The sequence below is a fragment of the Macaca thibetana genome, chromosome 17 (genome assembly GCF_024542745.1).
Source record: "Macaca thibetana thibetana isolate TM-01 chromosome 17, ASM2454274v1, whole genome shotgun sequence".
NCBI lineage: Eukaryota > Metazoa > Chordata > Mammalia > Primates > Cercopithecidae > Macaca > Macaca thibetana.
Genome location: NC_065594.1, coordinates 91,896,954 through 91,912,021, shown reverse-complemented (window position 1 = coordinate 91,912,021; position 15,068 = coordinate 91,896,954). Strand labels below are relative to the sequence as shown.

Sequence of the window (15,068 nt, the reverse complement as noted above, 5' to 3'; positions counted from 1 at the left end):
TAATGGTAGCTCATTCTTTGGGATGCAAAGGCTTCGTTTGGAGAAGAGCCAGGACTTACTGCACTTACTGTGTTTATTGCATTCAGAGTGCTGCGTGAGGGTTCAGCTTGTGTGAAGCGCTGAGGCTTTCCCTCGTTCTCTTCCTTTTCCCCATTTGCTGCCTGCCCCACCCTCAGTAATTTCATGATGATGTTTTGTGTATGGCTAACTTACACTTATAGCTCTCCAGTTTTGGCTGTATTTGCTATTATATTGTCATGGTTCATTCAAAAGGTTTACTTCGCGTAGGACACTGTGGTAGCTATTACATTGTCATGGTTCGTTCAGAAGGTTTACTTCGCGTAGGACACTGTGGTAGCTATTACATTGTCACGGTTCATTCAGAAGGTTTACTTCGCGGAGGACACTGTGGTAGCTGTTACATTGTCATGGTTCGTTCAGAAGGTTTACTTCGCGTAGGACACTGTGGTAGCTGTTACATTGTCATGGTTCGTTCAGAAGGTTTACTTCGCGTAGGACACTGTGGTAGCTGTTACATTGTCATGGTTCGTTCAGAAGGTTTACTTCGCGTAGGACACTGTGGTAGCCGTTCAGAAGGTTTACTTCGCGTAGGACACTGTGGTAGCTGTTACATTGTCACGGTTCATTCAGAAGGTTTACTTCGCGGAGGACACTGTGGTAGCTATTACATTGTCACGGTTCATTCAGAAGGTTTACTTCGCGTAGGACACTGTGGTAGCTATTACATTGTCACGGTTCATTCAGAAGGTTTACTTCGCGTAGGACACTGTGGTAGCTATTACATTGTCATGGTTCATTCAGAAGGTTTACTTCGCGTAGGACACTGTGGTAGCTATTACATTGTCATGGTTCATTCAGAAGGTTTACTTCGCGGAGGACACTGTGGTAGCTACAGGAAAGAGATGATGACTTCACCATGACTGTTCCTTTCATGAGCTTATTAGTCTGGTCTTGGAGAGGAGATGCGTAATAAAATAACCAGTAGTCAGTAATAAAGGTGGAAAGTGATCAGGGATGTGAGATTTGCAGGTGAAGTGCTTTGGGTATTTTCAGGCAAGGCTCAACAGGAAGGCTTTAGAAAGAGGCAGGAATCGCACTGGCCGTGGAGAAGGAGGAGAATTTGGTTGTGGGTTATCATGCAGCCCAGGACAAAGGAATAACGTGCATGAAAGTGCAGATGAGAAATAGGACGAATTAGACTTATCTAAAGATTGTAGTGAAAATAAAAAGGTGTAAGTTATTATTATTTATTAATGTGACAGACTTAAAGAGAGACAGACTAGGACCTGGTGTAGGAAGTAGGATAGGTTACTAGGTGTGGTTTTAGCTACGGGTGTTACTGGAATGACAGATGTTCTCTAACAGGACTTGGCTCTCTGGACAGGAGGGCTGGGGATCAGGAAGTCAGTGATGGCACTAGAACTCTGAGCTCATGAGGCCTAGTCGGAAGGGCAGCAGGGAATTTCGGAAGAGGATAGCACTGAGAGAGGAGTGTCATTTAGGGCAATTTGGTTTTCAGTAACTGAGAGGACTTACTAATGGAGGCTTCCAGCATGTATTGGAAATGCTGTACTGAAACTCTGGTTAAAAGTTAGGGCCAAGTATAGAGATTTTGGAAGCATTTATCTCACCATGGTAACTCAGGACAAGGCAGGATGGTGTAGCAAGAGCTCCCGTGTGGTCCAGGGCAGGTCCCTTTTCAGGCGTGTGAGAGCCATGGCCCCTCTCACCCTAAAGCATTCACACACCATTTTAGATGTATTTTTTTGGGGGGAGGTCCATATACCCCAGATTAGTTCCTGGAATAGAGATAGATGTGATCCAGTGCAGATTTTGGGGAAATGTTTCTACATTGAAGAGGTGGAAGGAAGAAGAACCAGGAGAGCAGTTGTGTTCAAGTCATGACCTTTCATGGTGCCTAGAGAAGATGGCGCAGAAATGGGCTGTGCCTGGGACAGGGCGTCCCCACGCTCCTGCTGTGCGGGAGACTCTCCATGAAGGTTGCTGCTGCTTGTGCGAGCTCTGAGTCTGCAGTACTGCTGGCAGCCCCCACACCCACTGCCCCACATCTGCAGATTCAATCAACTGAGGATCAAAAACACTTAAAAAATGCAGCCATTAAAAAAATACAAAAAAAATCCGCCCCAATAGTGTAACAGCTATTTGCATAGCATGTACATTGTGCTAGATATTATAAGTAATTTAGAGGTGATTTAACGTACATGGGAAGATGTGTGTAGGTTAGGTGCAAATATTGCTCTGTTTTATAGAAAAGACTTGAGCATCAGGGGATTTCGGTATCTGTGGGGGTCGTGGGATTGGTCCCCTGCAGATGCTGAGGGCGACAGGGCGCTGCTGCTTCTCTGAAATGACTCCTGCTATCCCCATCGTCCTGTCCACGGCTGCCAGGGTCAGTGGAGAGCAAAGTTTCTGCTGTTGAGTGTTTATAGTATAACTGGGAAGATAGAAGATACAAATCCTAAAAGACTCCTAATAATGGTCAAAAAACAGGAGAACATGTCAGATTCATCTTTATCTGTGAAAAGGTTATGAAGATGTAAAAGTGTGAATAAAGAATAAAGAGTGAAAATTTAAAAACTGGAGCACGAGAGATGCCTCAACCCTGAAGGAGCAAAGAGAGTTCCGAGGAGGCTCTGGGTTCTGTGTCTTCATAGGCTGGTTTGGGCTGAGACTGATTAAGACTGATTCAAACCTTCTCTTTGGAATGAAAATGTTTAATGACTCAAGGGTATAATGAAAACATTTCCAGAGAAAAATCTTTATATCATTAAAATTACGTAGATCAACGGAAATAGAACCCCATGCCCTTAAAACAGGACCGTGGTGAGCTCATCAAGGGGTTCCGTGGTGTCGTGACTCCAGGCAGACCTCACTCATCCTCAGATAACTACAGCTCCTTCACTGGGAGCATCTTAGTTTTTTACTACCGGTGTGTAATTGGAATAATAGCAACACTAAAATAGGCCTGTCTTAACTGCTTTCTTCTGAAGGACAAACAAATCTTAGGAGTCTTTTGATATATTTAAACTGGGTAACTCAGATAATGGAAAGAGACTTAAACTGAATCAGAAGCTCTCGCCTTTCTTGTCCTTGCTTAGTCTTTGGCTAGCGTTTTGCTTTCTCTCAGTCTGAGGTTGTTCCTCCCACTGGGGTTATTGTCTAGCTTAAGTGTTATTGCGGGTTTAATGACTGATGTATTCATGTAAGTTTTAAAACCGGTTTTGTGCTTTGCGGATGTAAATCAGCACTGTAAGAAGCTCTGTTATGTGTGTAGTCTCCACCTGCGATTTCTTCTCAATAGAAAGCTATGGAAATGCTTTCTTCCCCTATGTTACTGCGTAGAGTCAGGCATCTTTACTGGTGACAATCTGGGTTTGTCCCCTAGACGTCTCCAGCAATCTCTGTGGAGTTCACTCTATGATGCGTGATACTACTCAACTTTTGTGAGTTGTACAATTCACAAAGCTTATTTGCATGTGCTGTTTTGGTCTTAAGACTGATTTATAGAAACGTCTTATGGGTATGGACGGGTGACTCAGCACTGGCTTGCCCTGTTACCAGTGTGTTTTGGTGAGATTTCCGGTTAGTTCCGGTGTATTAAGGGATTTGGAAATCATGAAGACGCACACGTAGGCATCTGCTGTGAACCCAGCTGGCAGAAGTGTTCTCATCTTTGTGGTCTTAGGGCTCTGGTCTCCTTCGTGGAACTTCCAGCTGCCTGTGCCTGAGGTCGGTGTGCTACTGGTGCCACAGACCGTGGTTGGCCCTGAGTCTGGGTGTGTGTACCTTCATTTCTCCTTTGTGAAAACACAGGCTATGGATGCATGTGTTCTCTTCCCTGTTGTTCTTTACAGCTGCAGACCTGTTCACAGACTTAGAAAATGCATTTCAGGGGAAAATTGATGCTGCTTATTTTGAGACCAGCAAATACTTGTTGGATGTTCTCAATAAAAAGTACAGCTTGTTGGACCACATGCAGGCAATGAGACGGTACCTGCTTCTTGGTCAAGGAGACTTCATAAGGCACTTAATGGACTTGCTAAAGTAAGACACTATTTTCATTTCTATAAATGAGTAATATATTTGACATGAGAAGGAATCTTGTGTTTAAAAGAATAAATTATATTAAAGGAAAATGAGTTGAATTCTTCAAGCATACTTTTTAAAATAAAATCTGAAAAAAATGTAAAATTTTCAAAAGGTAAAGCCCCTTTATTTTTCTCTGGTTATCAGCAGAGCATCATTGTCATGTTCTGTGCTTTATTCATAAGAGAAACTGGCATTTATTACCAAAACTATGGCGCTTGCAGTCTTCATGTATGAGGAGTTTGTCTAATCACAATTAACTTTAGCTTTAGTTTGAAATAAAGTGAAAAATAAAATACACATTTTAAAATTGAATTTTACTTTTATATTTGTAGTTAATGTTTCACATAAAAACAAAACTACAGCCCTTTTTATTTTGCTCCCTGACATTTCTCATGGCATCTTCCCTTCCAGAGTTAAATGTGTGTCCTTCTCCACCAGTAGAGACAGAGACAGTTCTGGACCAGAGCCTGCTATGCTCCTGGGTCTAGAGACAGTGCAGACCCCGGCCCAGGCAGTGTGAGCCTGGGCATGAGCACCCCCGGGGGCCACAGCCTGGGCCTGGAGATTTTCACCCAAGTGTTTAGAAGAATGAAAGTTATTTTTTGGTGTTCCTTTTAGGACACTTAAAGTAAGCTAAATGTTCCCTTTAAGACACAAAATCAGCCGAGCGTGGTGGCTCAAGCCTGTAATCCCCGCACTTTGGGAGGCCGAGACGGGCGGATCACGAGGTCAGGAGATCGAGACCATCCTGGCTAATCCAGTGAAACCCCGTCTCTACTATACAAAAAAACTAGCCGGGTGAGGTGGCGGGCGCCTGTAGTCCCAGCTACTCGGGAGGCTGAGGCAGGAGAATGGCGTAAACTTGGGAGGCGGAGCTTGCAGTGAGCTGAGATCTGGCCACTGCACTCCAGCCTGGGCGACAGAGCGAGACTCCGTCTCAAAAAAAAAAAAAAAAAGACACAAAATCATAACTTACCTTTAAACCCTGCCAGTGCTGCCCAAGCAACTGTTTTAGGGCCTCAGGTCCTCGAGTTTCAGTGGATTGCAGACTAGAAAGCTTGCTTGTGGGCCCAGTTCAGAGAATGAGATTTTCAGGTGTGGGGTGGAGGATTTGCATTTCCAGCAAGTTCCAGCTGCTGATGATGTTGCGTTTGTGGGGACTACACATTGAGAACTACTGTTTGAGACATGCAAGCTCTTACATCTTACCTTCTAGCCAGAAGCCAGTCTCCTTTGTGAAAACTCATATGGCTTTTTGAGGCATACACAGCCATAGCTGGCTTGCGACATGCTCATGCCTTAGTCACAGCTGATGTCTGCTAACAGGTTTGTCAGAAAAGAAGGTTCACTAATACAGTAAATGCTGGCTGTGATGAGGTCAACACCTGTTTGAAGTACGAGTGGTGATGAGCTTTTAAAGGGGAAATGTTCTCTAATGCCATGGGTGCGTATGTGGGTGAGTTGGTGCCGCTGGAGATGAGGAGCCAAAGTGAGGTTTGGAGGACCCTGATGGTGTAATAGGTCACATCATGGAGCCGGCTGAATGCATTTGCCTTGTGCCCAATCTTAATGTTGAAAGTGTCACAATGCTTCCTTTAAAGTGAAAAATTCATTTCTCCTCATGTTGTATTTTAAGTCCCTAGTTTTTAGGTTTATTTGACATTTTGTGTCTTTTTTACCTCGTCGCTGCCCTGCATTTTGTAGAGCTTTCGTGTCTACCTGAGTTGATTAGTGATGTTCTTAACTTGGCAACCCCCTGATTAGAGACGTGTTAGCTTCATATTTATAAAAGCAGATATCAGTAACCCTCAAGAAATGCTTGCTGAAAGTGTAGTGGTTCTTGGCCCTTTAGAATCATGACATCCATATACCTAATTGCTTTGATTCAATAGACCTCTCCTCCTCCCATTGGGTCTAAAATGAAATTACATCAGCTCATGCTGCTCATAGGCCAGCCTAAAGTTTGAAAACTTTGTTAACATGTATAGCTCGTTTAAGTACTTTCAATTTAAGCTGAGTTGGAGTCTCGCTCTGTCGCCCAGGCTGGAGTGCAGTGGCGCGATCTCAGCTCACTGCAACCTCTACTTCCCAGGTTCAAGCGATTCTCCTGCCTCAGCCTCCCGAGTAGCTGGGATTACAGGTGCCCACCACCATGCACGGCTAATTTTTGTATTTTTGGTAGAGGTGGGATTTCACTATGTTGGCCAGGCTGGTCTCAAACTCCTGACCTCAGGTGATCCACCCACCTCGGCCGCCCAAAGTGCTGGGATTACAGGCTTGAACAAATGTTCCTGGCCAAAATCAGTATTTTTGAGATTTTAAAGAAATGTAACTCCACAATAATTAGTAAACCCTGTTTGCAGTTAATGCTCTGAAGCTTTTGTTGCCACATTATTGTATTGGTCCCATTTGTCTTTCGAGTTTTTATAATTTGAACTCTTTTTATAGTTTATACTTTTTTTAAAGTTCATTAAGAATTGAAGTAATATTTTCTTTAATTTTTAAAAAATTTGTTAAGACCAGAACTTGTCCGTCCAGCTACAACTTTGTATCAGCATAACTTGACTGGAATTCTAGAAACCGCTGTCAGAGCCACCAACGCACAGTTTGACAGTCCTGAGATCCTGCGAAGGCTGGACGTGCGGCTGCTGGAGGTACTGTGGCTCTGCATGTTGGGAACGCCGCCCTGGCACCGAGGACCCACTGGGCTGGGGTGTTCTAGCAAGTGTTTTCCATGTTATTTCAGGCACAGCTAGCTGTTATCTTTCTGGAAACTGGGCAGCGTGAGTAGGAACTCCACTCTGTCACTTGTTGCTGCCTGGTCAGCACATCTCCTCCCTCTACACCATCTGGGTCTCCGTTTGCCCATCTTGCAGGGAGCCTTGCAGGGCTGCTAGGCTTAAGTTGGAGAAAACACATGACACCCTTGCCCTGAGCTGGGTAGCACACACAGATGCTTAGAAAATGGAGCTTTCTTCTCATAGTAAATCCAACAGGAGCACAAGACATGGTGTATGATGATATTTATCAGAAAATTGATGTTTTTAGTTTCAGTTTGGTAGGACATGACTTTCCTTTAAGGGTATGGGTATTAATATAAACCCACTCTTTACTTAGTTGTGATGAAAGATCATTAGCAGAATGGTTGGTTTTCTTAAAATATTGCAGGAGTCATTTTGGAATAACTAAGGATTTGGAACATATTTAGAGGCAGTGCGTTTTTGTTGTAGCAAATGGTGATGAATTTTAAACACATATTCACAATATTCATTCAGAAATACACCATTCCTTGCCAGATGTTTGCAGAGCACCTACTGTGTGCTCATTATTGCCTAATCGGTGAGGTTGTAGAAGTTAACCAGAAGATGCACTCAGAACTGCTGAGCAGCTTTTAACAATGGGGCGTTATTTTACTGCTTTTTCTTTGCGTCAACAAGTTCTTCAGCAATAAGCTTAAGGTCTTGCAATTATGTGTTTGTTTCTGTTGTTAGGTCTCTCCAGGTGACACTGGATGGGATGTCTTCAGCCTTGATTATCATGTCGACGGACCAATTGCAACTGTAAGATTATCCTGCATCATTTTATAGTATTTACAGCTGTTAAGATTGTTAAACATTTTGTTTGAAATTAACTTTCTTCTCTGGGGACTTCTAATTCAAGTGATCACTCGACATCTAAGATATACTCATTGAATAAATACTTAAGCCAAAATTGTGTGTGGTTTTTTTTTTTTTTTTTGAGACGGAGTCTCGCTCTGTCACCCAGGCTGGAGTGCAGTGGCCGGATCTCAGCTCACTGCAAGCTCCGTCTCCCGGGTTCACGCCATTCTCCTGCCTCAGGCTCCCGAGTAGCTGGGACTACAGGCGCCCGCCACCTCGCCCGGCTAGTTTTTTTGTATAGTAGAGACAGGGTTTCACCGTGTCAGCCAGGATGGTCTCGATATCCTGACCTCGTGATCCGCCCGTCTCGGCCTCCCAAAGTGCTGGGATTACAGGCTTGAGCCACCGCGCCCGGCCAATTGTGTGTGTTTTAAATGATTATTAATGAGTACTGAAATGCTCTCTCATTTTAAAAATTCTTAAAAATATCATTTGTTCTATCATAGGTTTCAGCAACTCCTTAATAAATGGGCTGTTCATTCCGTTCCATTATTAGACTGTGGCAACTAGTTTAGGATAATTTGAAAGGAACTGTCAAGTGTATTTTAGGGGAATCATATTTTTACTACTTAGATAAAATTTGGTATTTAGTATTCATTTAAACCGATGAGGAAACAGCTGTACTTTGTTCATAGTGCCTTCACCTACATCACAGTTACCACATTATAAAAGGCTGACCAGGAAAGCTGTCTGTTTACATGCCTGCAGTTAAAGTGCCTCTTTTTAGTGCTCGTTTTGCAAGTATTCAGACTTGAATAAATTTCCTTGACCAAGATACCCCTCTAAACTTACTTCAGTCATTTTTGTATCTGAAATGCTGAAGGAAGGACACTGCATTTCTTTGAGGTATTGGGAAGAGTATTTTGTTGAGAAGGAATATAGTTGGGCTCTAAAATTTTTTCTTAGTGGTTCTGGTAGAGGCTGCTTCGTGCTGTTTTCCCGCCTCTCAGGGTGCACATCACGCTGCTGAAATAATTGCGTCAGGGCACACTCACCCTCTTTCCTCTTGGGGGTAAGAAACCTGCCACTGGTAAGTGTGTCTCTCCTGCCTACAGCGAGATGGGACCTGCTGGTGCATTTTCCTTACACCTAAATTCCTGCTGTGTGACCTTTATTGATCAAAGCTACTATATGTTAAGTGTATAGCTTCTCTTAAATGTAATTTCTCATCATATTCAAATTAGCTTTTTCTCTTTTGACTTATGTCCTAACCAATTTAAAATATTACAATGCAAAAAGCAGTGTGATATTTTAGCAAATTATTTAATTTATTTTTGACACGGAGTCTCATTCTGGCACCAAGCCTGGAGTGCAATGGCACGATCTTGGCTCACTTCAACTTCCGCCTCTCGGATTCAAGCGATTCTCCTGCCTCACCCTCCCAAGTAGCTGGGATTATAGGCACGAGCCACCGTGCTGGCTAATTGTTGTATTTTTAGTAGAGATGGGGTTTCACCATGTTGGCCAGGCTGGTCTCAAACTCCTGACCTCAGGTGATCCACCTGCCTCCCTCCCAAAGTGCTGGGATTACAGGCATGAGCCACTGTGCCCGACCTTAACAAATTATTTAAATTAGCAACTTTCATATCTCCTGCCTTGTTAATTTGCATACATTACATATTTTCATAGCATAAAAGATACCATAGTACGGATAATTGCATTGATTATTTCAGAAAGTCTGAGTGCCTTGACAAATAGGTAAACTGAACGTTGCCTAGAGAAGAGATAATTAATTATTTCATAGTATTACAGATCTTATTAAGAGTGTCAAAGGTGTCATGCCATGTACATAAACAGTTGCTCATGCAATATTGTTAAATGTTTAGGTTTGCAAAGCTCTACTTTAATAGAAGGACTCAAGGAAAAAAGTTTATATCATAGATTTATTTTAAAAAGGCAAATCTATCACCTGAGGCCAGGAGTTTGAGACCAGCCTGGCTAACATGGCAAAAACACATCTCTTCTGAAAAATACAAAAATTAGCTGGGCATGGCGGCACACACCTGTAATCCTGGCTACTCGGGAGGCTGAGGCATGAGAATCCCTTGAACCCAGGAGGCGGAGGTTGCAGTGAGTGAGCCGAGCTCTCACCATTGCACTCCAGCCTGGGTGACAGAGTGAGACTCTTATCTCAAAAAAAACCCCACAAAAACCCAAAATAAAAGTAAATCGGTGAATATAACCTGAAGGATTCTTTTCAGACTGGAGATTCTTCTAGGCCTACCTTCCATGAGATTCACCACCCTTAGGAGCTACTGTTACAGAAGAAAGTGCACCCCTGCCTCATGGATCCCTCAGGCGGGTTGGGGGGAGTTGTAGTGAAGAGTCCACATTTTAGATTAGGCTTAGACTAGTTTAAAATGGATTGAAAATCCTGATAAACTGTTTGCAAGTTGTGTAACGTTAGGCCTCTGTTTCCCTGCTTTCTGTTCCTGTGAGTTTGCTTAGCATGCTGCCTAGCATGGAAGTCATCAGTGTGGTTGTTACATTATGATAGTTTGCTAAAATGTACCTTTTGAAAAAAAAGATTGAGACCTGTACTGAGAGGATTCTTATGTGGGAATACTATAAACTCGTCTCCTGCTGTTATCCCAGGTGTTTACTCGAGAATGTATGAGCCACTACCTAAGAGTATTTAACTTCCTCTGGAGGGCGAAGCGGATGGAATACATTCTCACCGACATACGGAAGGGACACATGTGCAATGCAAAGCTCCTGAGAAACATGCCAGGTGAGCCCTCAGTGCGGTCACAGGTCCGCACACTCCCAGCAGCGTCCAGCCCCCACTGGGTGCGGTTTCCAGCAGCTCCGCGGAAGTTAAGGTAGACTCACGGTGTTAGCTATGTATTTTTTCCAGATGGCGAACTTTCTTTTAAAATCACATTTATTTTTTATTCTAGTGTTCACATATATACTTTTAAAAAATTGCCTATTTTTAGGGAAAGCGGTTTAATACATCACTGACTCATTTAAAATTCACACAGTGTTTTAACTAAATTGTTTTTGAGAATTTCTTTAATGTTTTGTTTTGTCCATAAACCAGAACATGGGAATATATTATTTAAAACAATCTAAAACTGTAGTAAAATTTCTTAGGTATCAGATAGTCAAGATTATTTTAATGTTATAAACATTGAATGACTTAAATTACAAGTAATTTTGAAGTCTTTATATAAAATTGATTTGGTCAGAACCCTTGAGAAAGTATTTCAGTAGGTACATCTCTAAAGAAGAACTAAACGGTACATGCCTTTAATCCTTTGGTGAAAAGTAATTATTAGGAATAAAAAGAGAGCAGTTGTTGGGAGAAAGCAGTTCATGATCTCTGCTTCTTTACCAGCTCAGAGGCTGGTCCCTGAGCAGCTAGCAGAGATCCAGAATAGTGACCCTGCCGAAGGCTGTGGGGCAGGGAGTTGCCTGTCTGAGCCAACACTGACATGTAGAATTGTCGGTTTTTACTGGGTGTTGATACTTGACTGTAGTGGGGAATGAATGGTAGGAATCCTCCAAATTAGCTGAGAGGGAAGCAAAGGGGAGATTTTCTTTTAAAGGCAGTGATGACTGCGGGCTGGGTGCCCTTCTTGTGAATGTGCTGCCACGGGCGGGCGGGGAGGCGGGAGGAGGGCCGTGCTGAGAGGACTGCATGCACGCCTGGGGCTCTGCGGGTCTCCTTTCTCCACGGTTTCACACCGTCCTTCTCGCCACTGTTGCGGGATCCCTCGCTCAGAGTTGTTTTAACTGGGTATGTACTTACTTGCCTACACTTTTCCTTCCCTCTGTCTTCTTACGAATACCACTGAGTAGATCAGTTCCTGGCTGCCCCCTTCACGAGGCAGCGTCTTATAGTGAGTTTAGACCAATTCAAGGCCAAACTGATGCTGTCATTGTCACGTGTCAAAATAAGCCTCTGCGAAGGCTGAGCTCCATACCAACTTGAAATATGGGCTGGTCGCGCTACAGTTTTCTGATCTGATTATCAGTTTAGCAATGTCTGTATCAGTTTGCTCTTCTCTTATTGTATTGAATATCAATAATGAGTTTTGTTTTCTAGTTGGAGATAACTAATAAATTTTTTGATCAGTTTTCTATGTATGGGAAAATGTATATTTTATTATTTATGAAATTTATATCGCTAGGATCCTGCTTCACAGAGTTTAACTCCAGCTTCTTTTGCTGAGCCTTCCCCCTCGCTATTGAAACTTTTTCTGAACCATTTTTAATAGCACGATATTACCTCATGTACATATCATTTCATCATTTCTCTTTGGACATGTTTTTTCCTCCAATTTTTTGCTAATATAAATAATGCCATGCATGTTTTTATAAATGCATCTTGATATGCCTCTCTGAATATTTCTTGAGAATAGATAGAAGTGGAACTGCTTGTTTAACAGTTTGAATTTTAGTTTGACTTTTTACTTACTAAGTATTCATATTTTAACTGTATTGATATTATCAGATCACTTTTTGGGAAATGTGCACCAATTTAGTTCACATCTCAGTAAGCCCAGGTCATGTTGTTGAAAGTTGTCTATATCACTGTTTTTGCTGACACTGGCTATTAATTCAAATAAATTGTCAGTTCATAGGTGAAAATGGAAGTTCATTTCAACTTTTATGCTTTTTAAATGTTATGCTTTAAAAATGATTGATGAAGGTAAACACTTTTATTTTTAAGACGGGGTCCCCATTTTTGCCCAGGCTAGCCTCAAATTCCTGTGCTCAAGTGATCCTCCCACCTTGGCCTTCCAGAGTGCTGGAATTACAGGCATGAGCCACCAGGCCCGGCCTCTTTTTTCTTCGTTTTGCTGTATTATGTAGTATTCCCTTTATCTACAGGGGATATATTCTAAGACCCTCCCCCCCACCCCATGGATGCCTGAAACCTCAGATAGTATCAAACCTTACATATACTGCGCTTTTCCCCGTATGTACTTACCTATGATAAAGTTTAACTTATATGTTAGCCACATTAAGTGATTAACAGCAATAACTAATGACAAAATAGAATTATTTTAACATCATACTATAATAAACGTTATGTGGGTGTTATGTCTCTCAAAAGATCTTACTGTACTATACTCACCTTTTTTTCTCGTGTTCTATTGACCTGATAAATGAGACAGCTACTGAGTGACTAAGGGGGCAGTAGTGTATACGCCGTGAATTTGCTGGACAAAGGGTTGATTAACTTCCTGGCTAGGATGGAGCAGGATGGTGTGAGATTTCATCACTACTGAGAACAGTGCTCAATTGAAAACTTATGAATTGTTTATTTCGGGGATTTTCCATGTACTATTTTTGGACTGCTGTTGACAGCAGGTGACAAACAGCATAAAGAGAAACTGTATGGGGGACTACCATGTTTCCTTTTTCGGGAATTGTTTTACCTGTGTTTCTGTTGGGGTGTCTGTGTTCTTACCTTTAATAAAGAAGTATTTTAAAGTAGTTCATGGCCAGGCAACTTCATGAGCAGAAATCAGCTAGCTGATCTTGCTAATCCAGCCCGTTAGAAATGTCCTGCTAATTATAAATCTGAAGCAGATTACACAGGGACCCTGTAGAGAGCTCCCATCAACAGCTGCCACGGGGCCTTGTACGGGTGTGGTGTGCAAAGGACGGCTTAGTCTTAAAGTGTCAACAGTTATCACCCTAGTGTTTTAACAATATTCATCTAAGTAATAACTTGTTCCATCCATCGTGTGCAGTAAGTAGTTACATGTGAAAGTGCTTTTCTGGGGACAAGAGTTTTTGATCATGGTCTACCAGGAAGGTCACACCCATTCCTCATGTAAGATTGTCTGCTCTTCCTGCCTTTACCAATCCTGGATGGTAGCAGTTTTTTATGTATTTGCCAGTCAGCTGGACAAAACACAGCGGCTAATACTAAAATGGTTTGTTAGATTCAATTAATCTAAAAAATATTTATACTACTGGAAACTAAATTCATGTTTCAGATAACATTTCACAAAATGAAGTAGACCAGTACAGGTAACTGAGCCTGTATTCTTTCTCAGCCTCTGTGTGGGGTGGGGAGGGAACGAATGGAGGCTTTTTCTTTCTCTTTCAGCTTCCCTCCCTTTCCCCTTTCAAAACAGTGGCATTGAAATAATTTGCTTTTGGTCTTTATTAGAAATAAAATCGATCTCTTACGTTCTTGAGGGAAAACAAGGATGCGTTCATCTTTCATGAAGAATCAAGATGAAATTTACGTAGTTAGGTTCCAATAGAAGTCTGATTCAGAAATAATACTTTTTAGTTTTCCTCTCGTTTTTAAGACATTAACTTACTCATCTGAGACAAAAATTAATGTTTAGACAGTGAGTTTTTAGAGGGCTCTTAAGAGAATATTAATTCTCTGAAATGGTCCCTGAAGTTCTCAGGGAACAGTGGTTAGTGGAGATTTACGTTTACCTTTTTTTTTTTGAGATGGAATCTCGTTCTGTCGCCCAGGCTGGAGTGCAGTGGTGTGATTTTGGCTCACTGCAACCTCCACTTCCCAGATTCAAGCTGCTCTCCTGCCTCAGCCTCCTGAGTAGCTAGAATTACAGGTGCCTGCCACATCGTCTGGCTAAGTTTTTTGTAGTCTTAGTAGAGATGGGGTTTCACCGTGTTGGCCAGGCTGGCCTCAAGCTCCTGGCCTAAGGTGATCTGCCCACCTTGGCCTCCCCCAGTGCTGGAATTACGGGCGTGAGCCACTGTGCCTGAGGTTTTTTTTTTTTTTTTTTTGGAGACAGAATCTTGCTCTGTCGCCCAGGCTGGAGTACAGTGGTGTGATCTCAGCTCACTGCAAACTCCGCCTCCCAGGATCAAGCGATTCTCATGCCTCAGCCTCCTGAGTAGCTGGGATTGCAGGCGTGTGCACCATGCCCAGCTAATTTTTTTGTGTTAATATTTGTAGTAGAGATGGGGTTTCACTATGTTGGCCAGGCTGGCCTCGAACTCCTGGCCTCAACTGATCCGCCGGCCTTGGCCTCCCAAAGTTCTGGGGTTAGGGGCATGAGCTGCTGTGCTCAGTCACTGTTGAAGATACTGGAACTCCACTCGCTTAAAATGAGATGTAAATACTACTACATTTTAAAATTAGAGCTTGTACGCTAGACACTAAATTATTTCTTGTCTAAAATATAATGATAGCAAGTTACAGGTTTTCCTTTATCTTTTCTAATCCCACTGAATGAAATGTGCTCTCGAGAAAGTGAGTGTCTAAATGAGGCTTTGTGGGGTAGGTGTCGAAGAGCAGGGTCTGGCCATGGAAATAGCTTGGTGGGGCCACAT

At 42.5% G+C, this 15,068-nt stretch overlaps 1 protein-coding gene across 3 annotated transcripts in view; it reads left to right on the top strand.

Annotated features, from left to right (window-relative positions):
- The window catches only part of TUBGCP3 (tubulin gamma complex associated protein 3), a 96,408-nt gene that overhangs the window by 56,028 nt on the left and 25,312 nt on the right, over positions 1–15,068 (top strand). For all 3 annotated transcript variants that reach the window (XM_050766587.1, XM_050766588.1, XM_050766589.1), the window contains exons 14-17: positions 3,897–4,086; positions 6,650–6,785; positions 7,623–7,691; positions 10,386–10,521. In XM_050766587.1, coding sequence (XP_050622544.1) covers positions 3,897–4,086; positions 6,650–6,785; positions 7,623–7,691; positions 10,386–10,521 — 531 coding nt within the window. The remainder of the gene's footprint in view (positions 1–3,896; positions 4,087–6,649; positions 6,786–7,622; positions 7,692–10,385; positions 10,522–15,068) is intronic.